Raw genomic sequence first — 24581 nt, 5'->3', positions numbered from 1 at the left:
AGGTAAATACATGGATGCAAAGCATTCTTCAGGAGTGCTTCCACTTGCCCTCGACAATTAGGCTTTCATTTGGCACCTTCTAAAGCTTGTCACCAAATGCAAGCGCCACTGGGATTGAATCCCCTTGGTTGCTTCCAAGTGAAGTCTATCCCTGCCGAAAGTGTGGCTTGGAGTCTTTGCCAACCAGCTGATTGGTGGTTGCTGCAAACTCCACTTCCTGTTCTTGCACAGTTTGATTTCAGAATAGCACTGGCTTGTATTGTTACTGTTTATGCAAATATTCACCAGGCTTTTCTGCCCTAAAGTCTTGAGGACAGGCGGAAATCTAAAGCTATTTTACCACCGCAGTTAAGAATCATCCATGTTTTCAAATATGGACTGATCTGTTTTCATATACTATTTCACCACTTTTAAAAGTAGTTACAGTCTCTACTGCATTTGGACAGACTTGTGTCGTTCTTGACTTTTAGGGGAATTGGTCACTGAAGAGATTCAAGATGGATCGTCAGGGTGTGACTCAAGTATTGTCCCGCCTGTCCTATATTTCTGCTCTGGGGATGATGACAAGGATCTCTTCTCAGTTTGAAAAGACTAGAAAAGTGAGTGGTCCCCGATCCCTGCAGCCATCTCAGTGGGGTATGCTGTGCCCATCAGACACGCCTGAAGGAGAGGTAAGAACCACAAACTTGATTTATTTTCCCCTATCACCGTTTGATATGCTGAACCATTAGTTGAACTTGAACAATTGCACTAGCGGCCAAAATAGTGGAAACCTTTTGCAAAATGTGTATTTCTGAGGTTTGATGGCTCATAACACCAGTCTTCTTTAGAATAATTCCATAGCATAATACTGAAATATTGCATATCATTAGAAAGATTATTTAATGCAGAATATAATGCAACAAGCTGTGTTGGATTATCTTTATCCTATCCAAAGTTATAGCCAAATAAAATCAGTTATAAACAGAAAACCACAATAAAGGATATTTCATAACTTCTCACCATTTCTGTCAGGACTTAGTGTGGAAACCTTTTGCCCGAATTACAGCCCTAAAAACGGCATCCCATGAAGTGAACCAAGGATTTTAGTTCGTCAGGTGTTATCATGTGAAACTAAGATTATATGATTGCTTCTATCAATTGTGCTTTATTCCTTGGTTGCTTCTGACTACCAAGTTTCTTTAATCGGTTCCAGATTTTCTGTTGGATTAAGGTCAAGGCAATTACGTCACTTTCTAAATGACCAGTCAACTCCTTAAACTCAGTTTGTCATTGGTCAGTTTTGAGTTAAGGAAATCCACTTCTTGTTACATAAGGCAGTTGTGCTGTCTTTTTCTGGTTATTTGGCTATAAATAAAATAATTTTATGTCAATTAACTGTGTGGCTATAAATAAAATAATTTTATATGAATTAACTGTGTGTGTGTATTTTTTCATTATTATTTATTTTCCTTTCAGGCCTGTGGCTTGGTTAAAAACCTAGCGCTCATGACTCACATTACGACTGATATGGAAGATGGTCCTATAATTAAATTAGCTGGTAACCTGGGAGTAGAAGATGTAAACCTTTTGTGTGGAGAAGAACTTTCCTATCCAAATGTGTTCCTTGTTTTCCTTAATGGTATGGCACTTCTGAAAATTTCTGGGTTGTTTAGCTTAGAAGTATAAGTGGAAGATTAAAATTTTATTTTGTTTGACAGAGTTTGTATGCCACTTTATTGCAAATAAAACTTCTATGTGGTTTACAAATGATAGCACTGCAGCTGTCAGAGCCATGAATTCTGAAGGCCTAGGAAAGAGTGGGAGTGAGCAGGATTGGCAGCAACATAGGCTGTTCACAACCATGGAGAGCTACGGTTGGCCCCTTCTGTCTGAAAGGTGGGAGAGTTGTGCAATAGCGGGCAATGGAGATGAGAGTGCTTAACAGAATTGCTTTATTGAACAGGCAACATCCTCGGGGTCATCCGAGACCATCAGAAGCTTGTCTACACATTTCGGCTAATGCGCAGAGCTGGTTATATCAACGAGTTTGTTTCAATCTCTACAAATCTTACCGACAGATGTGTGTATATTTCCTCCGATGGAGGACGCTTGTGCAGGTAAGGAACTTGAAATACACTTTCCCTGAATGACTGCAACTGCAGTTTCATGTTCGTTCAGCTCATTCTCAGGAACAGGTTTTGTATAAACTCACTCGACAAGGTGACTGCTAAACAACCCTTTTTTGTCCAGAAGGTCCAGCATGATGGATGCATGTTTCAGCAATAAAAGGCAGCACCAGTGTATTTGACATTGGACCAGTTTAGATGATTGTTCAAGGCTTTAAGGCAGAAATGAGCTCGTCTCCTGCCATCACATGCCAGCTTCATTTTGAAGATCTGAGCTTGGAATTATAGCAGAGTTCCTCATTCGGCCCAAACGGGAAAAATCTATTTTTAACGGCAGTTGTTAAACCAATAAAATAAGCCAGCGTTAACAAAGTTACGCGGGACGCGGGTGGCACTGTGGGTAAAACCTCAGCGCCTAGGACTTGCCGATCGCAAGGTGGGCGGTTCGAATCCCCGCGGCGGGGTGCGCTCCCGTTGCTCAGTCCCAGCGCTTGCCAACCTAGCAGTTCGAAAGCACCTCCGGGTGCAAGTAGATAAATAGGGACCGCTTACCAGCGGGAAGGTAAACGGCGTTCCGTGTGCTGCGCTGGCTCGCCAGATGCAGCTTGTCACGCTGGCCACGTGACCCGGAAGTGTCTGCGGACAGCGCTGGCTCCCGGCCTATAGAGTGAGATGAACGCACAACCCTAGAGTCTGGCAAGACTGGCCCGAACGGGCAGGGGTACCTTTAACAAAGTTAACCAGCTGACTGATATTAAGTCTAGTTCAGGCATAACAGGAAACTCTGGCTTAATTTTAAGTCAAGATTTACAACCCTAAGCCAGCAGGTACTGGAAAGAGGAGAGAAGGAGGGCTGCTAAGTCCTAGTGCTCATTCCCAGCTTTGCAAACCATGTTTTATGAAGCCTTGAACAACTGTCTGAACTGGGCCACTGGGTGACTAATAAGTTTTTTCAGTTTTCCTGTGGCTTTTCCCAACTCCCTTGTAATCCTTTCGCAGTGGTTCCGATATCCACTTCAACATTTAAAAGTGCTAATTAGCCTCTGAACTATTAGCATGGACTCTTGGAGTGGAATTCCCAAGTATATTGCAGTTATTTACTGCACACTGCGAGAGCATCTTGTCCAAACAGAAACAGCCCTTGACGTTTTGATTGTGCATGCCATTCTTTGTATCAGTGTTTCTGTGTGGTGGTTCTGGTAGAAGCCTTTTAGAAAAATCATTCCTGCTTGAAAGCTATGCTGCCAAATAGCAATTTTTTTAATACTTTTGTTCTCCAGCGTGGAGTTGGACTTAGGGAGGTGATATCAACGGAATGTTATATTCGCTGATCAGTATATTATATATTATACCCCTCCTGTTCCCTTGCTAATGTTTCTTGGTTATTGCATTAGCTGCTGTATTACATACAGCAGCATTTGTTTTGGTGTTTAGGTCTCCTGCGTGGTATAATAAACTTGACTCAGCTTGTCCTTTTATATACAGTGATAAGCGGGTGGTGCTGTGGGTTAAACCACAGAGCCTAGGACTTCCTGATCAGAAGGTCGGCGGTTCGAATCCCCGCAACGGGATGAGATCCTGTTGCTCGGTCCCAGCTCCTGCCAACCTAGCAGTTCGAAAGCATGTCAAAGTGCAGGTAGATAAATAAGTACCGCTCCAGCGGGAAGGTAAACGGCGTTTCCGTGAGCTGCTCTGGTTCGCCAGAAGTGGCTTAGTCATGCTGCCCACATGACCCGGAAGCTGTACGCCGGCTCCCTCGGCCAATAAAGCGAGATGAGCGCCGCAACCCCAGAGTCAGTCACGACTGGACCTAATGGTCAGGGGTCCCTTTACCTTTAGCTAAGCTTAATAAATGTTGTGATACTGATTGGCAAGCTTAAATAATACTGTTCTATTAGAAGGAACACTGTACAATGACTTGGTATGATGAACTGAAACCTTCATCTGAAATTAAAATATGGTCCCTGATTAAGGAGAGGATTGAGAAAAGTGAAAACTGTTTGGATCTACAGCTTCTGAGGCTCCTGAAGGATTTATCAACCAATATGCAACGTGTTGCTTAACTCTCTTCCTTTCCCCTAATGCAGGCCTTACATCATTGTAAAGAAGCAAAAACCTGCAGTTACAGGCAAGCACATGGAAGAACTTGCACAAGGTTACAGGTAAGGAATTGAGCAAGATGCAACATGCTTGTTTCCTTGTCTAGGTATAGCTATGCAGAAATTAGGGTAAATCACATTAGGTGATTCTTTAGCAATTAAAAAAAAAAGATGCTTCTATCAGTTTGGACCAGGGATGGGAAACCTGTCCCTCCAAATATTTTTCAGCTACTGCATCATCCCTGACCATTGGTCATGCTGGCTGAGGTTGATGGGACTTGGAGTCCAGTGACATGCGGAGGGCCACAGGCTTCCCCTCCCTGGTGTAGAAAATGCTGAGCTAGTGAGACCAATGATCTGACCCTGTATCAGGCAGCCTCAAACCCCACTTTCATTTCATGCTAGTATATGAGCCGGTTTTCAGAAGAATTTAGTTCACAGTAGTAGTAACAGTTCAGTTTCTACACAAATTGGCCATTCACTTTTTAAAATAGATGCAATAACACAGGCTTAACGTTGAATTTGTAAGTTATTTTTACACATTCATGCTCTGCCTTCAGGAATTTTGAAGACTTTTTACACGAAAGTCTGGTTGAATATTTGGATGTGAACGAGGAAAATGACTGCAACATTGCACTGTATGAACATACAATCACAAAGTAAGTGTTCTGCGTTAAGAGATTTGTGTGATAAAGCTGGTATTGGCATAGGAAGGAGTTCCTCATGTTGTGTTGAGTGGCTTACAGGAGTAAGAAAGCAGGGCATGATATATATATGCAGATATCTGAGATAAAGTATGCTATATATTTATGAAAAATGCTCCTCAGGGATATTTATATTGTCTTCCATTTGTATATCTGATGGAACTATGAATGCACTCACGGGGTTCCTGAACAAGCGTGCTTCCCCATTTAGATCAGTCATAAAGGTAAAGGTAAAGGTACCCCTGTCTGTACGGGCCAGTCTTGACAGACTCTGGGGTTGTGCGCCCATCTCACTTAAGAGGCCAGGGGCCAGCGCTGTCCGAAGACACTTCTGGGTCACGTGGCCAGCGTGACAAAGCTGCATCTGGCAAGCCAGCGCAGCACACGGAAACGCCATTTACCTTCCCGCCAGTAAGTGGTCCCTATTTATCTACTTGCACCCGGGGGTGCTTTCGAACTGCTAGGTTGGCAGGCACTGGGACCGAGCAACGGGAGCGCACCCCGCCGCGGGGATTCGAACCACTGACCTTTCGATCGGCAAGCCCTAGGCGCTGAGGCTTTAACCCACAGCACCACCCGCGTCCCAGATCAGTCATATTATATTGTTATTATTTATTTAATTTGTATGCAGCCCTTCGTCCAAAGGTCCCAGGGCGGCATATCTCTTTACATTTTCCCTTGGAGTGGGTGGGGGATTTCTTGTACATCTTGGAGATTCCAGCCTGTAAGGCATCACTAGATTACTGACTTGTAAAATGCAATAGAGGAACGTTTTGTGTGATTTAGAATGCAGGGTCACAGTCACACCATGATGATGCTGTTTTGTCACAGAGCTACAATTCCCAGGACACTTGACAAGCTGCTGTCCCCAGGATTCCCACGACCGCTAAAGTGGTATACTAGTGCTTCAGATATATGGAGTGGATGCAGCCCTTATATTTGCCATTCTCTTCTTCACTGTCTAACTGTGTGACTTTTCCATTATTTTCCTGGTTCATGAAAGCCCTGAAATACATATTTGAGCCTTCTTGTTTGTCAATACAGGCAAACTTGGTTGTCTAACGTAATCTGTTCCGGAAGACCGTTTGACTCCTGAAATGTTTGACAACCAAGGCGCAGCTTCCGATTGGTTGCAAGAGCTTCTTGCATTTAAGCGGAAGCTGTGTTGGAAATTCGGGTTCCGAAAAGCGTTCAAAAACCGGAGCATTTACTTCCAGGTTTTTGGCATTTGGGAGCTGAAACGTACAATAACGGAGGCATTCAGAAACTGAGGTTTGACTGTATGTGGGCTGCAAGCTTTAAGAAATCTAACTACGTACTCATGAGCTTTTTGTTTCTCTCCCCTTCCTACCTCCGCTTAAAAGAGAGACAACACACCTGGAGATTGAACCTTTTACTCTTCTTGGCGTGTGTGCCGGCCTCATTCCTTACCCTCACCATAACCAGTCTCCAAGAAACACATACCAGTGTGCTATGGGGAAGCAAGCTATGGGTAAGACCTGTGCCTCACATCTGAGTAGTTGCTTTTTTATGTAAGCTGTATAGTATTAAATCATTTTAAAACCATTGATGATAAGCTGATTTTTCTATAGTGGAATGTGAGATTCAAATTTGTTTTTAAACATGCTTAAAACAGCATTGCTAGCATGAAAGTTACTGTGCTTGCTTTTTCAGTGTTACTGGAGAGCTAGCGAGTGTCTGTATGTCACCTTGCACTGCAGCGTTCTGTGCTCTATATATTTTTCTAAAATAAAAACAATAACTGCATACAAAGACTGACAGAGAACATGGAGATTTCCTGTCAGTCAATAATGTGTGTAACCTTTCAGTATTAATTGCTAGTTCTTTAACAACAAGATATAGATATGGAAATGTAGTTACAGTGAATTTTCCCTTTCTGGGAAAAGCTGGAATGCACTTGTTATCAGTGGCTTCTTAATGTGGTAACAAATAGTACGAGCGTTGAAATCTTAAGCACGTTTACAGATTTGAGTTCAGTGAATGATACCTTTGAGTAAACACACATAATACCAAACTACGACGGTAGAAAAGCAGCAGATTCTCATATATGCTAAATGTCAAATAGTAATGCATTGCTATCCTGTCTCACAAATGTTTTGCCATCTTTTGTTGGCTGGCTAAACCTTTCCCCATTAGTTATTTATTACAAGTACATATAAAGTAGTGTATAAGGTTCACAAAAACAAACAAACCTACCTGCCAGTAGTTCATATTAGAGTGTGCTAGTTATGCAGTTCATAAGTCAATGCAGGAATACAATATCGCCTTCCAAAAAAGGTATTTTGTCTCAATCCAGCAATCGCTATTATTTTGTTAAATGAGCATGGTAATTCCAGGGGTGCAAATCCACCTGCCCAGTCTGTAGAACCTGTGGACACAGAACTTGCTCTTTCCATTGAAATGAATGGGGCAATGCATGGGTACATTGTGTGCATGTTGACCCCTGTATCATATGTTTGCTCATTTATGATAATATTGTTTTAGAAAACACACACACACACACACACACACACACACACACACAAACTTTCAAGTCTTCAGTAAAATAAACTTAGCACTTCCTGGGCTTACCAATTTGCATTGTATCATACAGCTTTAAACTGGGTCATTTACCCCCCCCCCCAAAAAATATCTTTGTGAATAAATCTCTCCCATCCCATCCCCACTCTTGGACACTGTCCTTGAAAAATTTATCTGGAGCAGTTTTAGTTGCAAGCAGCGTCAGAGAGTTGTGTTCTTACTATCTCCTGTTCAGTTATTGAGACTTACTCTTGAAAAGTTAACACCAAGTTGTGTTTAAAATATTTACTATTAATACTTTACTATTATGTATGTGTCATTTCTGGAAATTACATTTCCCTGAATAAATTTTAAAATTGAACCGTGTTCCTTTTCTGTCACTTTTTCTGGCAGAAATAAAATGTTGGAGGAAAAAACTTATATATATGCGTACTTTTTATTTTATTTTTGCCTCTCTTTTTTTACTGTGATTTCCCCCCCCCCCTGCCCCGGGGACTCTATTTTAGGACTATTAGCCTCAGAAGGTTTGGTTAGTTACCACACACAGCTAAGCAGGATCAGTGTGTACAGAAAGCCAATTCAGTATCTGTAGAGTTCTTTTGTAGTTTTCTGTGTGAAGGTCTTTTTTTCTCGTTTTGTTTTCAGTGTCATTTGCAATTCATTGTCTGTGTTTTCTGAGGTTGGTGTATTCAGCTGCTTTGACCCTGGGTCTTGCACATTTAGCTCCTTGGATACAATCCTCTGACGTTACTGCTGACGCTGGGAACACAAAAGCTGCTGAATATCTTTAGTAATTTTTTTTTTTTTAGGGCTTTGTTTCTGTCTGCTATTGCAAAGCACCTGACTCTGAAGAAAGAGCAGAGAGACAAAACTGCATTTCTAAAGTTGGCATATTACAGATTTGTTTAAATTGAGTTTTTACATTGTGTGCGGAACGTTTGCGAAAAACTTATGGAATCTCCTCCCTCCCACCAGGAAAAAACACACCCTATGTGGTCATAGTTGCAATTCTCTCCCAAGTCCTCCCAAGATTTGCTGGCATGTTTGCTAAGTAATATCAGCACTGAGGAAATTTTGTGCTGAGTCTCATAAACTGACTGTTTTGAGTCTGTCTGCAGTGATTCATCGCATCAGATACGTTTGCCCTTTTTTAAAAAAAAAAACCAGCCCTCTCTATAGTCGTCTTTGCCCACCCCCTGCTGCCACTAACTGTCTTTGTATTGTCCTGGAGGAGATCCATGTTCAAGTCCATTTAGTCACTTCCTGGGCTGTCAAGAGCTTGGGATTATTGAGATAGCATTTTAGCTTCCTGCTGAGAAGAAAGGACCCATTGCTCAGCCTTGCCCCATTCTGATCACTGAAATGCTTTCATTTCTTGCAAAAATTGCATCCTTGGGCTTAGCAGTCATTCAAGTGAGGGAAATGGGTGTGTCCCATAATATGCAGGTGCTGTAGATGTATTTTGGAAAGTATGGGGGGCATACTCAATAGCGAAAAATATGGTTTTAGGTTATAGGCTTGGGTGAGCTGTTGCAAGACTATTTAAGCATTTTACTTATAATGCTTATATCCTGGTTTTCCTTCAAGAAGCTTAGAATGCAACTGATCTGAGGCTCCCAGGTGGTGTTGCGTCCAGGCACTGAGCAGGGTGACACCTAGCTAGGCTTCAACAATGTAATAGTATCATATTCCTCCAAGCAGTCTCTGGATGAATGATGACAGGGACTCTTGAGTAGCTTCTATTTGTGCAGCAGAACTTTAGAGGTTGTGGAGAAGCTGCTCCAAATTCTGAAGGACCTTCAAGTCTCTTGTCTCATGCGGTGTGCATTGTTTCAGTAGAACAGAATTGGAGGAAGCTTTAGTGCACATGTGGAAATGCTTGGATGTGCAAGGCTATTGGATCCCAGCTATAATATTAAAAGGAACTCAAAGAGATAAATTATCCATATAAATAATACATTCAGTAGCAGCAGCAGGAGGAGTAGTTTATTTATTTATTTATTTATTTATTTATTTATTTATTTCCCATCTTTTCCCCAGTCCAGGACTAAAGGTAGCTTACACAGATAAAACAGAACAAGCTAAAAACATAAGATGTCACAGCAAACTATGGTTTGTCGTTACAAGAACATGCTGCAGCCAGTGTTTGGAACTCACATGCCACCCTGCCCTTCCTCTCTGCTTTCCCACACAAAGAGAGGAAATGTTAACCTGCCATTTATGGTTTGTAACAAACTGCTGTTTCCTATTTTGTCTTATTACAGAAAACTAATTTGTGCAAACCATAGTTTAGCAAAGCAGGATATCAGATGAGGATTCATGACTATGGTTTACACAAATCAGTGTTTCTTGAATTGTGTTAAAAACAAAAACTGATACTTTACCATTCTTTCCTCTGTTTATGGAGGAGTGGGAAGAATACATACAGTGGTACCTCGGGTTAAGTACTTAATTCGTTCCGGAGATCCGTTCTTAACCTGAAACTGTTCTTAACCTGAAGCACCACTTTAACTAATGGGGCCTCCTGCTGCCGCCACGCTGCCAGGGCACAATTTCTGTTCTCATCCTGAAGCAAAGTTCTTAACCTGAAGCACTATTTCTGGGTTAGCGGAGTCTGTAACCTGAAGCGTATGTAACCTGAAGCGTATGTAACCTGAGGTACCACTGTACTTCCAAAAGCTCAAATGGAATAGGTACCTAGACTAGTTAACTAGCATATTAGCTTCTCATGCAGCTGTCAAATATGTTCATATTTAAGAAAGATACATGTTGCTATTTAAAATATTGGTGATGAATTGTTCTGCTTATTAAAAATATTTGAGGGTTAGATCCAAACTTAGTCATGCTTAGAATAAACGTATTGAAATCAATGGGAATGTGTCTGGATCCAGCTGTCTGTGCCTTGTTCATTAGTAAAGTTCCAAACATACAGGAAAGGTTGGCCTTTTCAGGGAGCGATGTTCATACACTGATTGCTATCTCAAGGTTTTATGGAACCTCAGGAATGCCCTCACCATTCATGTCTCTGAAAAGGGAAACTTTTACAGGCACAGCTCTGGATTGCAGCCATTATGCCTTGCCCCATGGCTAATCCACTGAAATAGCTGCTGTATTTCTAACTAGGTTGCTGCAAGCCCAGTTCTTGATAGAGAAATAGACTTTATAGTGGCTTTTGCAGCCTAGCTCTAGGGTGGGTAACACAAGGGCTGACAGGTGATACCTTGAGGTAAATAAATGTTGCCGAAAGTAGACTGATGTGCTCAGGCCTTTGGAGATACAGTGGTACCTCGGGTTACATACGCTTCAGGTTACATACCCCTCAGGTTACACACTCCGCTAACCCAGAAATATTGCTTCAGGTTAAGAACTTTGCTTCAGGATGAGAACAGAAATCGTGCTTCAGCGGTGCGGCGGCAGCAGGAGGCCCAATTAGCTAAAGTGGTGCTTCAGGTTAAGAACAATTTCAGGTTAAGTACGGACCTCCGGAATGAATTAAGTACTTACCCCGAGGTACCTCTGTACAGCCATGTTGTCCAAGCATTTCTTGATTTAGGTTTAGTTTTTTATGATGTTACTGTTTTAAAAAGAGAGAAGAGGGAGAAAGAAAAGTCATGTATTGTAAAATTTCGTTTGGTTAGTGAGGTTGAAAGAAACACTGAGGCAATGGTGAACCCAGGGTGGTTGGGGTTTTTTTTAAAATATAAAGTTGTTTAGATGGATAGTTTTATTATGATGTTGTTGTTGTTGTTTAGCCGTGCCCGACTCTTCATGACCCCATGGACCAGAGCACTCCAGGCACTCCTGTCTTCCACAGTTTTAATAATAACATTTGCTTATTGGCACTATGACTATGAGTTTTATTCAACTAAGTTCTACTCAGCATAGATCCATTAGGGATTAGACCCACTGTCTCCAATACTAGTCATACTTGAAGTGGGCCCAAACTGATATTAATGAACATGACTAATTTAAGTCCATTAATGCCCATGGGTCTACAAATATGAACGACGGTCCTTTTAAAACCATGTGTATATATTGCTGTTCATTTTATATGTGTGCCACTTTGCTGCATTCTTCTATAAATGCTGCATACATAGAGGAGGAGGACAGATGAGACTTAGCTGAAGGTAGATTGAAGAAGTGCTATATGGAGCACTCTTTAGAGTCTCTTATTTGAAAGCACTATCAGACAAATTATAAAGTCTGGGTACTTGCAGCTTTTTCTGATGACTTTTCCATACCACTTACTAGTAGTTGGTATTGTAAAAAACAGCGTTTTCAAGAATCATCCAAGCTATTTTGCTGATGATAATTGCCCAGCATGACTTGGGTCCAAGCTATCTGAAAGACTGTATTCCCTCATACGAGCCCATTTGGGTTTTGAGATCTTCAGGGGAGGCCTACCTCTTGGTCCCACCACCCTCAGCTTGGTGGGGATGCAGGACAGAGCCTTCTTAGTGGCTACTCCCAGACTCTGGAACTTCCTCCCTGGAGAAGCTAGATTGGCTCCCTCCTTGCCCTTGCATTGGCAGTCGAAGCCCTTGTTCCAACAGGCTTTGGGGAAACTGCTTTTAGTGAAAGGGCTGGTGCTGTGCTGTTTTTATTGCATTTATTTGTATGTTTTAAACATATGTTCTGTATGTTTATGGTTTTAATTCTATCAGTGTTTGCTTTTACTATTGTTTGCTTTTATTATTGTTTTTTCAATGTTTTTAGCAATTCTTGTTTTTATTTGTAGGCTACCTTGAGTCCTTACAGCAAAAAAGTCAGTGTATAAATAAAATGATGATGATGATGATAATAATAATTAATATCTTTTTAAAATTGCAGGTACCATTGGATATAATCAGAGAAACAGAATAGATACTCTTATGTATCTGTTGGCGTATCCCCAAAGACCAATGGTTAAAACAAAAACCATAGAACTCATAGATTTTGAGAAACTGCCGGCTGGACAGAATGCCACAGTTGCTGTGATGAGTTACAGTGGTTATGACATTGAAGATGCTCTTGTGTTAAACAAAGCTTCTTTAGACAGAGGTAAGAAGGACCTCATAATGCTCTGCCGTTATCAGTGGATTGAGTGCCAGGTTTTTTCTTCAGCTCAATTCATTCAACCATGGTAAATAAATTTAACTGCAGTTCAGTGGAGGGGGTAGCCATTGTGGTATCCTTCAGACATTTTGCTGAACTACAAATCCCATCATCTCTGGCTATTGGCCATGCTGTCTGAGGCTGATGGGGGCTGGAGTCCAAAAAGTACTGGAGGGCAGATGGTTTGTGACCTGTCATGTGTTTTTAAACCCGTGGTTTGTAAAAGCTATGGTTTCGTATGATTCCTGAACCAGAAAATCATAGTTGTGGCCATTGCTCTGATTTCAGAAGCCCCTGCGAGATAAAACTGGGAATGCTGTGCTGATTGAAAACAAAAGCAAGCAGGCATCTCTGAACCCAATTGGCCTGTACATTTGAAGCCTAAATTATGGTTTAGGGCTAAGCTATTACCATAGTTTGACTTCTTCCCATAACAATAAACCATCGTTTATCATTACACCTAATTGCAGCCACTGTGTTACAGCAAACAAAATGGGAAAAGGCAGTATAAAATTGCCTAGCAAACCTCTATACTTAATCCTGAAGCAGAGTACTTTTTGAAAAGGAAGCAAGCTCTCTAAACCAGTGCTTTTTAATGCGTACAATTGCAGTGTCATATATCCTTTAGCGGAGCTGGCATCTGACCAAAAGGAACGTACTAAATTTTGCCGGAGGTTGGTGTGTGTGTGTGAATGTATCCTGCTGTCTTCACTTTGATGAAGCTTGTCTGGATGATCTGGTTTTAGTGTTGTGCCAACAATCATTTTCAAAGTGCCATCTCCCTTGAGAAATGCCTAACATTTATTTTGCGTGGCCACAAAACTTTCCTGCCAGCTTGTGCTGATACATCCTAGCACACTTTCCCCAGCCTTTGCACCCCTCCTTGCTAGTTGCCAGGCAGCCATACTCGTATTCCTAGACATGTATCTTTGGCATTAATGTCTGCACACTTAATTTATTCTTTTTTTCTAAAACAATGGCAGACATGATTTAAAGCAGAATGTTTTCCTTCTTGCAGACTGCTAACATTGGGGAGAAATCAAAGACTGTTCAGAATTACTTCGTATCACTGAATAATGTAGATACGTCAAGCATAACTTACAGCTATTTTGGGGTTTTCAATCCAAAGTTTATTCAAAGGCATTCTACTTGTGTTTAGAAGTATGTAAGTGTTTTTAGTCAGTTAGGGCTAAGGAAGGAAACTCAGTGCATTTGTATGTTTAGCTCTAACTTTTAGTTCTTACAAGCAAAATTTACCAGTATTATTGACTGATATTTTTAGAAGGGCAAACTAGAGGTGATACTTCTTTTTTAAAAAAATACTTTGAGGCCTTTATTAAAACTATGGAAAGTTTCTGGCCACTTTGAACTCAAAGTTTTAACAAGAGTAGCCATATTAGAAATCTCTGGAGCTTTAAAACTAACAATTTTATTGCATCATAAGGGCCCACCAAACACAATTTTAACGCAATTTTATTGCGTTCACCAGGGCCCATCGCATTTTCATAGTACTTGTTAGAGACGTTTTTAATTGTTTTGCAATGTTTTAAAGGTGTTATTTTGTTTTATTTTTAATTGTGTTGTTTTATCTTTGCTGCCCTTGGGTCTTCACGGAGAAAGAGGAGGGTATAAATTTAATGAATAAATAAATGCCGGCTTTTGTAGCCTGCAGAGGTCCATGCCAAAATTGGTGCAGCCTGATCCTATACTTGCAATTACACATAGGATCTAGATATGTGCAAGCTTGGGGGGGGGGGGAGACCAGAAAAATTGGGCAGGAGACCTACTTCCCACGCCAATGTTTTCCATATATATATTTTCAGGCCCTCTCTAGCAGGATCACAGCCCTACACTTTTAAAGGTGTCCGGGAAATATATTTTTAGTTGCATTATCTTATAAATCAGTGCTACTCAAAGTGGTGGTCCACAGACCAGTGCCAGTTCACAAGCCATCGGCTGCCAAACCCTAGTGACTGCACCACAACCCAGGTTGGGTGGGATGCTTCAGGGACTCAATAGGGTACCAGACCCTGGCACCTTGGGATGGGAATTGCCGGTCTACCACATCAGATAGCTTGAGAAGCATTGTTATAAGTCACTTTTCAGAGGGTCCATTTCTGTACTGTAGATGTAGATTGTGAACTTGCAACGTAATATTCACTTAACTATCTTAACTCTCATGGTAGGAATCTTAATTAACTTGTTTGCTTTCTCTGAGGTTTTGGAAGGTGTCTCGTGTACAAGAATGCCAAGTGTACTCTGAAGCGTTACACAAATCAGACATTTGACAAGGTGATGGGACCCATGCTGGATGCAGCTACACACAAACCAATCTGGCGCCATGAAATTCTAGATGCTGATGGTATTTGCTCTCCAGGTATACAGTGATGTTTTGTGTATTTTAAGAAACTGTCATTTTGCGCAAGTGTGCTAGGTACAACACAGAACACGGCAGCCCCATGTCCTGTGGCATTCCATCAAAGTAACAGAGTAAATATGAAGGGCTGAGGGATTACAGTGGTACCTCGGGTTACATACGCTTCAGGTTACAGACTCCGCTAACCCAGAAATAGTGCTTCAGGTTAAGAACTTTGCTTCAGGATGAGAACAGAAATCATGCTCCGGTGGCGCGGAGCACTTTTAGTCATTGATGGGGATTTAATGTTATTTAAAATTTTGTATTTTATGTTCTTTTACAACTCTATGTCTTTTTGAGTTATTTTATGTAATATTAGCAGATAAGTGCAATAAATAATAATAAGAAGCTTATTGGTGGCTTTTTAAAACTGTCCACTTAGAATAATAAGATTCAGTAGTCTGTTCACTGCCAATTTTTTCTTGAAAACTTTTTTAAATACAGTGGTACCTCGGGTTACATACGCTTCAGGTTACAGAATCCGCTCAGAAATATAACGTCGGGTTAAGAACTTTGCTTCAGAATGAGAACAGAAATCACGCTAAAGAACAGAACAGAAATTAGCTAAAGTGGTGCTTCAGGTTAAGAATAGTTTCAGGTTAGGAACCGACCTCCGGAACGAATTAAGTACGTAACCAGAGGTACCACTGTACTTCATAATTTTGATCAACTTGATGCATTCAAAAAGCACAACCTGTTTTCTTCTTCCTACGTCCTTACAGGTGAAAAGGTAGAAAACAAGCAGGTGCTTGTTAACAAATCAATGCCAACTGTGACCCAGACGCCTCTGGAAGGCAGCAGCATCCCGCAGCAACCACAATATAAAGATGTGCCCGTAACGTATGTCACACCATCATACTTTATTTCTAAAAGCCAAAGAGGGAAAAGGAAGAGTGGATAGTTCGTTCTTAGTTCTGGAAAAGTGGGGAATAAGGCTGAGGAACAGAAGGCAGGGAGACCAGGTCAGGAACTTCATTGGATCATGGCCAGTGAGCTTAGTTTTCCAGGTTGTGCAGTGCAGAATAACTGTAGGCTAAAGTACACATTGCATTAATCATGCTGTTAAAGTGCTTAAGCTGGCCACTTTTATTCTGAAAGAAAACTAGCTCCATTCTGGAACATGCTGTATACCTCAAATATATAGAATCACAGAATTGTAGAGCTGTATATTAATTGAAGAGAACATCCAAAACTCATGTATCAATAAATGCAGAAGTTGTTCAGGTAAACGTCATTTCTATTATAATTTTCATTTATCGTGGAAGGGCTGGGCTGCAACTTACTCTTTATTTATCTGTTAATGTTCTTTTTTAATATTCAAGCGCAGTGGTATCATTTTTAAATCAGGGACAGAAAGGTGTCTGTCATTCCTTTCCTTATAATTTAATTCCAAATGTTTTTTAGCAGTAGTTTTAGTATTAAAAAGTACATTTGCGGTCTGAGCTTAAAACTTGCAACCTGATGTCCCACAAGCAATGTGGCTTTATTTCTGAGAAATGAAATACGTGTTTTCTCTCCTAATCGTTAGTTACAAAGGTGCAACTGATTCATACATTGAAAAAGTCATGATCTCTTCAAATGCTGAGGATGCATTTTTGATCAAAATATTGCTGAGGCAAACGAGGCGGCCAGAAATTGGAGACAAATTTAGCAGTCGCCATGGGCAAAAAGGTATATACATTGTTATGTTTAATTTTTTTTTAGTTTGCTGTCCTTGAAATAATGCAAGAAGCATTGCTTATTTTACAGCATATGGGGGTATCTGCATAAAATTGGTATATACATATTGTTGGAATTCTGCCCGGTCAGAGGAATGTGCCACAGCGTAGGCACCGGCAGATATTCCTGTCGACCTCCCCGCGTCTCCCTCTGCTGATAAGCAGGCGAGGTTCCGGCGATTCTTCTCAGATGTGTGAGAGGAACACACCGTTCTTCCTCTCTCCCCTTTGGTGTCCCCCAGGGAGGGGAAAGAAGCAGACAGAAAACTATTTACATCTTTTATTTCTGTCTCTCATATCAGTACAGAGAAACATGTCTGCACTCAACAACAGCAAGAAGAAACTCCACCCAAGTACTTCCAGTACGGGTCATATGATACACCCACTGAGCTAACATCCGGTGCTCAGTACAGAATGGACTGCCCCTTTGTTTCCATGGCAACAGTCACAAACATCCTGTCTGGCTTTCCAGCCACAAGCAGCTGACTGAGCTGCTGGAGCCTTTGCTTGCTGCAGCATTGGTGCTTTAGAATAACATACTCCCCCTAAAGTATCAATGCTTGCTACGAGCAAAGCGTCATCCAGAGAAGAAAACAAACAGTTGTTATACTTATAACATTCCCCTGTTGTTTCAGTTCCACCCTTGGAACTACCCGCCACTGGTTTAACCAATGTACCTCTCTGGTTGTGTGACTTCGCATTACCTTGGTTAACAACTCTCTGTTGTGCCTTTGTCTCTGACTCAGACACAGCTTCAATCTGTCCTTGGTCGTTTACAACAGCAACATATGCTAGGTTTGCAAACTCCTTTGAATACCTCTTGGGTGGTACACCCTTTGTTGCTCTCTCAGACCTACGTAAGAGTTGCTTCTCTTCTCTGCTTTCTGGTTCAGCCTCTGAACTCTCTGGAGAACCAGTACTAAGCTTAATCAGTGGTTCATCCTTCTCTTCTGAAGGTCTAGTCATTATTTGAGATTTCCTCTCAATGACTGTTACAACTGAGCTGTCTGAGCTATTGCTGTCATCATCAGTACTACTGAACTCAATAAGATCAAACTCATCATCATCAGAATCATCAGAATCCTCTGTGGGATATGTGTGAACAATCACTCTCTCCTGTTCTGGAGCACTCTCTAGAAATTTTGTGAGAATCACCTGACCAGATTCAGACAAAATTACTCTATAGAGACCTTTTTCATAACCCACAAAAATGCCTCTGGCATTCTTTTCCCCACTTGGAGCTTCTGTTCTCACATGAGACCCGAAAACCTTAAAATAGGCAACAGAAGGTTTTCTATTAAACAGCTTCTCAAAAGGAGAACATCCCAACTCTGTTGAGACTTTTCTCAACCACACATGAAGATAGGACGCTAGCGATTCGGCCCAATATTCATGTGGCAAATGTGAACTCAGCAATTGCGCATGCATCCCTTTTTGCAATTCTTTGTTCACTTTTACACAGACACATTTCTTCCATGCTTCTTCGGAACTAGCAAGTTTGTGTCTTATCCCTTTTCCATCCAGGAACCTCTGGAAATCCTGTAACAGAAAAATTGGCTTGTCATCTGTGAAAAGACAATCAATGTTAGCATCATGCATACTTTTAACCTTGTCACAAAACTCCTGAAACTTTTCTAAAGTTTCCTGCGGTTTCTTCATCATATAAACCCAAGAATAATTAGTGTAACAATCAACACACAAAAGGTAATATTTTGCACCACCCCTAGATGGTTCTAAAGGACCAATCACATCAGCATACACCCGCTGAAATGCTCTGTCGACCTTCTTAGCCACCTTCTTGGTGTCCTTGTTGGTCAGATCTGCAAGAGAAATTTCGTTAAAATCAAAAGAATTACATTTCATGTAATCACTTTGATCAAAAGTCAACAAATACAGTCCATCTTTCTCTTTGGCAGTAAGAAACAGTTCTCCATCTTTGTAGATCTTGCGTCTTTTAGCATCATAGTACAGTTTTAGTCCCTTCTTTGCAATCTGCGAAGCACTCAGCAGACTATATCTCAGTTCTGGAACCAGGTAAACATTGCTTATAGTCAAGTTCAGACTCTCAAGATACACAGTTCCAATTCCGGTCGCTTCCAGTTCTTGACCGTTGGCTTGTTTCACAGTGAAGCTTTGCTTCTTCAACGTCGAAAACAGTTGTCTGTGTGGGCAGAGATGCTTCGTTGCACCCGTGTCGATTATGAAAGCGTTCCCAACATCTGGCGTGGTTCCTTTCGCCATCATAGCCTTTGCAGGTTTGACCTGGCAGTTGTTACGGCTTTTGCTTGACGCCTCAGGCTTCATAGAGCTGTTTTTGGCTCCTTTTGACTGTCGCGGCTTCCTACAGTTCCGTTGTAGATGCCCAGTCTGTCCACAATTGTAGCATCGGACGACGCTCAATGCTACAGCATGCTCTCCAGTAGCATCAGCAGTGGGAAGATTTGAACTCTGTTCTTGCCTCCCTCTGTCCTTCACTTCCAGTGCAGCAAGTCTGTCGTGTTCATTCAGGACCACCGCACAGACTCTCTCTGAGGTTAACTGAGCCGCCGGTAGCGAACCAAGCTGACTGGCAACGGATTTGTAAGTCCGATTCAGGCTGTTTATCATCATGAAGCAAAACACTTCCTCCTGTAGACGGAAATTGCGTTCCACCATCTGTTGACGCAGAAACTTCATTTCTGTCAGGTGCGCTTGAACATCTCCATCAGGCGCTAATCTCAGATTGGTCAACTTCTCAAAATACAGCAACGCTGAAGAACCAGCATCTCTCTGATGCGTTGTACGCAGCGTATCCCAAACCTCTTGCGCATGTTCCAAATGCTGGATATGCACCAATTGATCATCTGAGACGCACAGAATTATAGCAGTCCTAGCCTTCACATTCTGTGACTCCCAAGCACGCGTTGGTGCTGCAGGGATGGGGTTTTCAATCACCCCAAACAGTCTCTGATTCTGCAGCAGGGCCTTCATCTTTACAGACCAAGATGAATAATTGTCATTGGTCAGGAGGGGTGGAGAAGGCAAGCCTCCCCCCTTCTTAGCATCCATTTTGAGTCCTTGCATTGACTCTAAAACACAAGCCTCTAAAATCCAATAGCTGGCTTGTTTACTTCCTTTGCACCTGGCAGTTCTGACTCTGGCTGCGATGGAAAGTCCCTTCCAACAGTTCGTGAGGACCTAGTCATAACAAAACTTTGTTTTCGCCTCTCTGAGGCATAGACTGACTGTCCAGCCCTCTCGAGTAACTTTCCAGTCCTCCTTCACTGAAGGACGTTGCTTAGCAACAGCGCATATCTCTCCTCGACAGGAAACCACAAGAATCTCTGGAATGCAGGCCTCTTCTAAGTTGGAGCTGCTTTCCCACATACGCTCTCCGTGAAGCAGAGAATGAATCAATCTGCATTCACTCTTTTAAGCCCTTAAAAATCTCATACCTTGGGCATCGGCTTGGCTGTCAGCTTCTTCTTGTCAGCTTCTGGCTGCAGAGAATCAGCCTCTCACAACAGGCTTCCATGAAGCAATGGAGGACAATTCACCAGCCTCTCATGCAGATGTCCGATGAATCGCAACCATCCTCTGCTACCACTGTTGGAATTCTGCCCGGTCAGAGGAATGTGCCACAGCGTAGGCCGCTCTCAGCTATTCATAAGTACAGTGGTGCCCCGCAAGACGAATGCCTCGCAAGACGGAAAACCCGCTAGACGAAAGGGTTTTCTGTTTGCGATGTGCTTCGCAAGACGAATTTCCCTATGGGCTTGCTTCGCAAGAGAAAATGTCTTGCGAGTCTCGCCATTTTTTTCCCGCTCCCCCCCCCTTTTTCTAAGCCGCTAATAGCCTTTTAGCAGCTCAGCCGCTAAGCCTTTAATAGCCGCTAAGCCGCTAATAGCGCTAATCCGCTTAGCTGCTAATGGGGTTGCTTCGCAAGACGAAAAAACCGCTAGACGACGAGAATCGCGGAACGGATTCTTTTCGTCTTGCGAGGCACCACTGTACATATGCTCCTGTTACTAAAAATGTGTCAGTGGATGCAAATGACTGGGAGCCTAATACTGTGTAAAACATAGAATATAACAATGTAACAGTGCTCTGTTTTGAAATAACAACTCTGCACACAATTGGCCAAAATATTCCAATCTCTCTCTCTCTCTCTCTCTCTCTCTCTCTCTGTGTGTGTGTGTGTGTGTGTGTGTGAGAGAGAGAGAGAGAGAGAGAGAATGCATATATCCAAGTGGAGATGGAATTGCAATCTTGTTTATCTTACTTATCACTGATCTGTTGAAACTTTAAAAGGGTTACTGGACTTTAAAGAACAACATAGCTGAGTGCAACCACCATTGTGCTGCCTTTTGGTTTACTTTATGGGTGCATGGCAAGCAGCAGTAGCAGGAGATTGAAGTAAAGCAATTGACTATCCCCTCATGATGTTCATGATGCTTCTAGCCAGTTCTGCCTATGAGGATTAGGAGTGTTTCAGCACTTCCAATCTGCTGTCCAGACCTTAGGTGGTACTTCATCCCACTCTGGTCACTGCAGGGCCACTTGGGTAAAAGATGATACAACATGTAGAGTTCATTTGCAGTGACGGACTGATGCAAACTGAATTTGGACCCCTTACTTATAATTCTCAATTGTGTAAAACTCACTATATTTCTAAACTTTTTATTAAAGAATATTTAGCTGATGAAAAACCTGCCTTTCAACAGCTTGGGCAATTGAATAAATTCTAATATTGCCAAGACCTTGATGGGGTTGCCTTTTGGAGCATGCTTGGAATTTTTATAAGCAGAAGCTACCAGCTATCTTTTTTGAAAGATAATGCATCTTTAATGCTGCAGAGCTCAGTGGGTGTCCTTGGACCAGTCCCTATCTTTCCACCTAGTCTACCTCACAGAGGATTGTGACAATAACGTCTTGGAAGGCAGTGACCAGTATCATGTGTGTCAACTTTAGCTTCAGGAAGGAATGGCAGGTTTTAAATGAAACAAACAAACAAACGATCAATCAAGTTAGGAATATTGTCACATAAGTGCCTCGTTTGCTTTCTGTTATCAGGCATCAATCACAGTGTGAAAATGAGGTTGTTACCTATAAACAAACCACTTGCTCAGATGCATTGCTGATAAGGCCTCAGTGTCTACCTCTTCCCTTAGCAACTCTGCAGCAAAATTAAGGTAGCAGACCTGCTTTTCAGAGAATCTAGGGGGAAACCAATAGGAATCCCCCAGGTGAAGTTTCTTGATAAGGACATCTCCTGCGTAAGGCATTCAGACTTGTTAATTTCCCCAAGTGCTCTACAAAATATATGCATTGTTTTCAGTGCACTTGGAATGGTATGCTTGACTGCTTTGCATACCGTGCCTAATTATGTTAATCATAGAAAAACGTGGAGCTGGAGCTTGCTAGATGCCTGACCACTTTCCAAGCCGCAGTTCTGCTGTTGGAAACAGCTCCCAACAAATGCCCATCAAACCTTTCTTCTTCAAATATTTCAGTGCAGGAGATGCCATAGCATACCTTGGAACTTTATTCCATTGCTTAGTCTGCATGACTGTTCCCCTGAACCCACCCCATAATGTCTAACCTAAAAAAGATATCTTCTTGCAAGAGAAGGGTACAGTTGTCCTTAGCGGACAGGCTCAGTATTGGTTCCTCTTTGTTTTATGAGACCCTTTTGAAAACATACCACTCGCGATCTTCTCTTGCTCTGTGCAGCACGAGACAATATTGAGTACATTCAGAGCCTCAGTCAGTGCCCCCTGGGAGCTGAGTGTATGCTGCGAGGTGCCCCAGAATCTTCTGCAGCCCCCACATTTCTGCAGTTGACAAAACAGAGTGGAAATTGTATTTACTTCAATAATATTTCAGAATTCTGTATCTTCTGAAAGTTGTGGATAAGCAGACGTAAAACCACACTCTATTCAGTAATGATGCACTTTGTTGGTGCTTCTCCTTTTTACCCTTCTGTAAAGGGTACAGTTTAGGGGATACTTGAAATTTTGCAAGGAACATCCTTGCATTCTTTTGGAGTGCCAAACAGAGAAACCTAAACCCATTTGAGGTAATATTCATGCTGTTATATCAGTAGCTTGACTTCCACCAGATATCTTTTGATTGAGCTCAAACAAGCAAAAGGAATGATTTAGCAGCCATGCTTATTGTTTTTCAAATTCACAAAAACTGAAATCAGTTCTTGATTCCACAGAGGGCTGGGAGAACACAGAAGTTCTGACTTCTATATTCACCAGATCATTATATTTCCAGATTTCCTCTTGCTTCTGTAAAAGTCCCAGTGAAGGGGGAAAGTTAGGCTCCTTTGATGTGAAAAAAGCAATATATCACTTCTCTGAAAGAAGGTTTTGCAGTCTCTCATGTGAAAAAGGATTAACACCTCCAACAATGGTCCTGCAGATCACAGAGCTAAGCAGCAATGCTGAGCAGTATTCCTGAAGTGGAAGAACTGTATTTAAGGAAGGAGGATTGAAATGGCAAACAGAAGCTGTTTTAATAGCTAAAGATCCCAGATAAAGGCTTAAACATTTCTTGAAGTATTTGCACTAAAATGCCTCTAAAGACAAGGAAATGACTTCAAATTCATAAATGCTATCTTTAGGAAAACAAAGTCCTGTGGCCCTTAGCATTGAGATAGTGCGTGTTCACTGTAGTGCAGAATAAAGATACATTATTCACAATATCCAGTACCTCTTATAGCCTTTTTCTTCTCTGGTATTATTTAATTAGTGTACACTATTAAAAGCACAGGTCTGACAAACTCAAACACAGGATGGTAGACATATTCCTTTAAAAATATATGGTGGCCTGAGGACCACATGAAGTATCTTTCTTAGTCTATTTTTGTCCTGCTTTTCAGCCAGCAGGCTTCCAAAGCAGCTTACATCAGCCAATCCAATTAACTGAGGAATCCTATGTATGTCTGCTCAGAAGTAAGCCCCAGTGAATTCAATGGGACTTATTTCTAGGGAAGTATGTATAGGATTGCAGCCTAAAAGTGCAATAAAACTGCAATTAAAATGCTATTAAAGGCAGAACTCAAGTTAATCCATTGGAAGACAAATACATAATTCTAGTAGAAAGAATTAAAATCGTGCATGAAGCTCCAGTGTGGAGGCCTTGGACCGCTTTGGGGGAAAAAACCCCAGCAATGAGTTAATTGGGCAAATATACAGAAGGAAGTTTCAAGGGCTGCGGGGTGGGGTGGGCAGGAAGCATTGCTCATAGTTTCTAAGCATAAGTGAATCCATTGTTTTTCTTTTTCTATTCTTGTCACTTTTGCCACACACAAGCGTCTTGTATAACTCCATGCAGTTTTGGAGCTTTAAGATTCCTTGTGAAAATGGGAGTCAATCCATTAAGTACTAAATAATCTGGAGTAGTAGCAATATATTTTAGACCCGGGTAGCTCATCCAGATGTTGGGCTTCCACTCATTAGCCCTGCCCAGCAGTCGGAGTGATGGGAGTTGCAGTGTGACAACTAGGGAGCACCATGTGGATTAGCTCTGCTTGAAGAGACACAGCCATTGATGCCTTAGTGGAACTCAGAGTTGGGGGACAGGTTGTTTTAACCATAACATCTGGTTCCATCTTGTTGGATCTCTTAACCAGTGGTGGCCAAACTTGGCCCTCCAGCTGTTTTGGGACTCCCATCATCCCTAGCTAACAGGACCAGTAGCCAGGGATGATGGGAGTTGTAGTCCCAAAACAGCTGGAGGGCCAAGTTTGGCCACCACTGTCTTAACCCATCTCATCCCTTGGATCACAGCACTGAAAGCATTACAAAATTGTATTGAATTAAAGCGAAGCACAGAATTATCCCCCCTTCCCCCCCTTTCCACTTGAAGCATGTCCATACAAGACTCCCAACTTTCGTAACTTTTTTTTTTTT

General features: G+C 41.8%; 1 protein-coding gene across 1 annotated transcript in view; it reads left to right on the top strand.

Annotated features, from left to right (window-relative positions):
• The window catches only part of POLR3B (RNA polymerase III subunit B), a 61191-nt gene that overhangs the window by 18669 nt on the left and 17941 nt on the right, over positions 1–24581 (top strand). Inside the window, exons 14-23 of the mRNA XM_028746558.2 lie at positions 471–671; positions 1459–1621; positions 1946–2099; positions 4196–4270; positions 4768–4866; positions 6276–6403; positions 12283–12492; positions 14765–14923; positions 15685–15802; positions 16491–16633. Of these exons, the coding sequence (XP_028602391.1) occupies positions 471–671; positions 1459–1621; positions 1946–2099; positions 4196–4270; positions 4768–4866; positions 6276–6403; positions 12283–12492; positions 14765–14923; positions 15685–15802; positions 16491–16633 (1450 nt within the window). The remainder of the gene's footprint in view (positions 1–470; positions 672–1458; positions 1622–1945; positions 2100–4195; positions 4271–4767; positions 4867–6275; positions 6404–12282; positions 12493–14764; positions 14924–15684; positions 15803–16490; positions 16634–24581) is intronic.

This window comes from Podarcis muralis, chromosome 10, assembly GCF_964188315.1.
Source record: "Podarcis muralis chromosome 10, rPodMur119.hap1.1, whole genome shotgun sequence".
Classification (NCBI taxonomy): domain Eukaryota; kingdom Metazoa; phylum Chordata; class Lepidosauria; order Squamata; family Lacertidae; genus Podarcis; species Podarcis muralis.
Note: the sequence above shows the minus strand (reverse complement) of the source record. Positions and strands in the feature narration are given on the sequence as shown.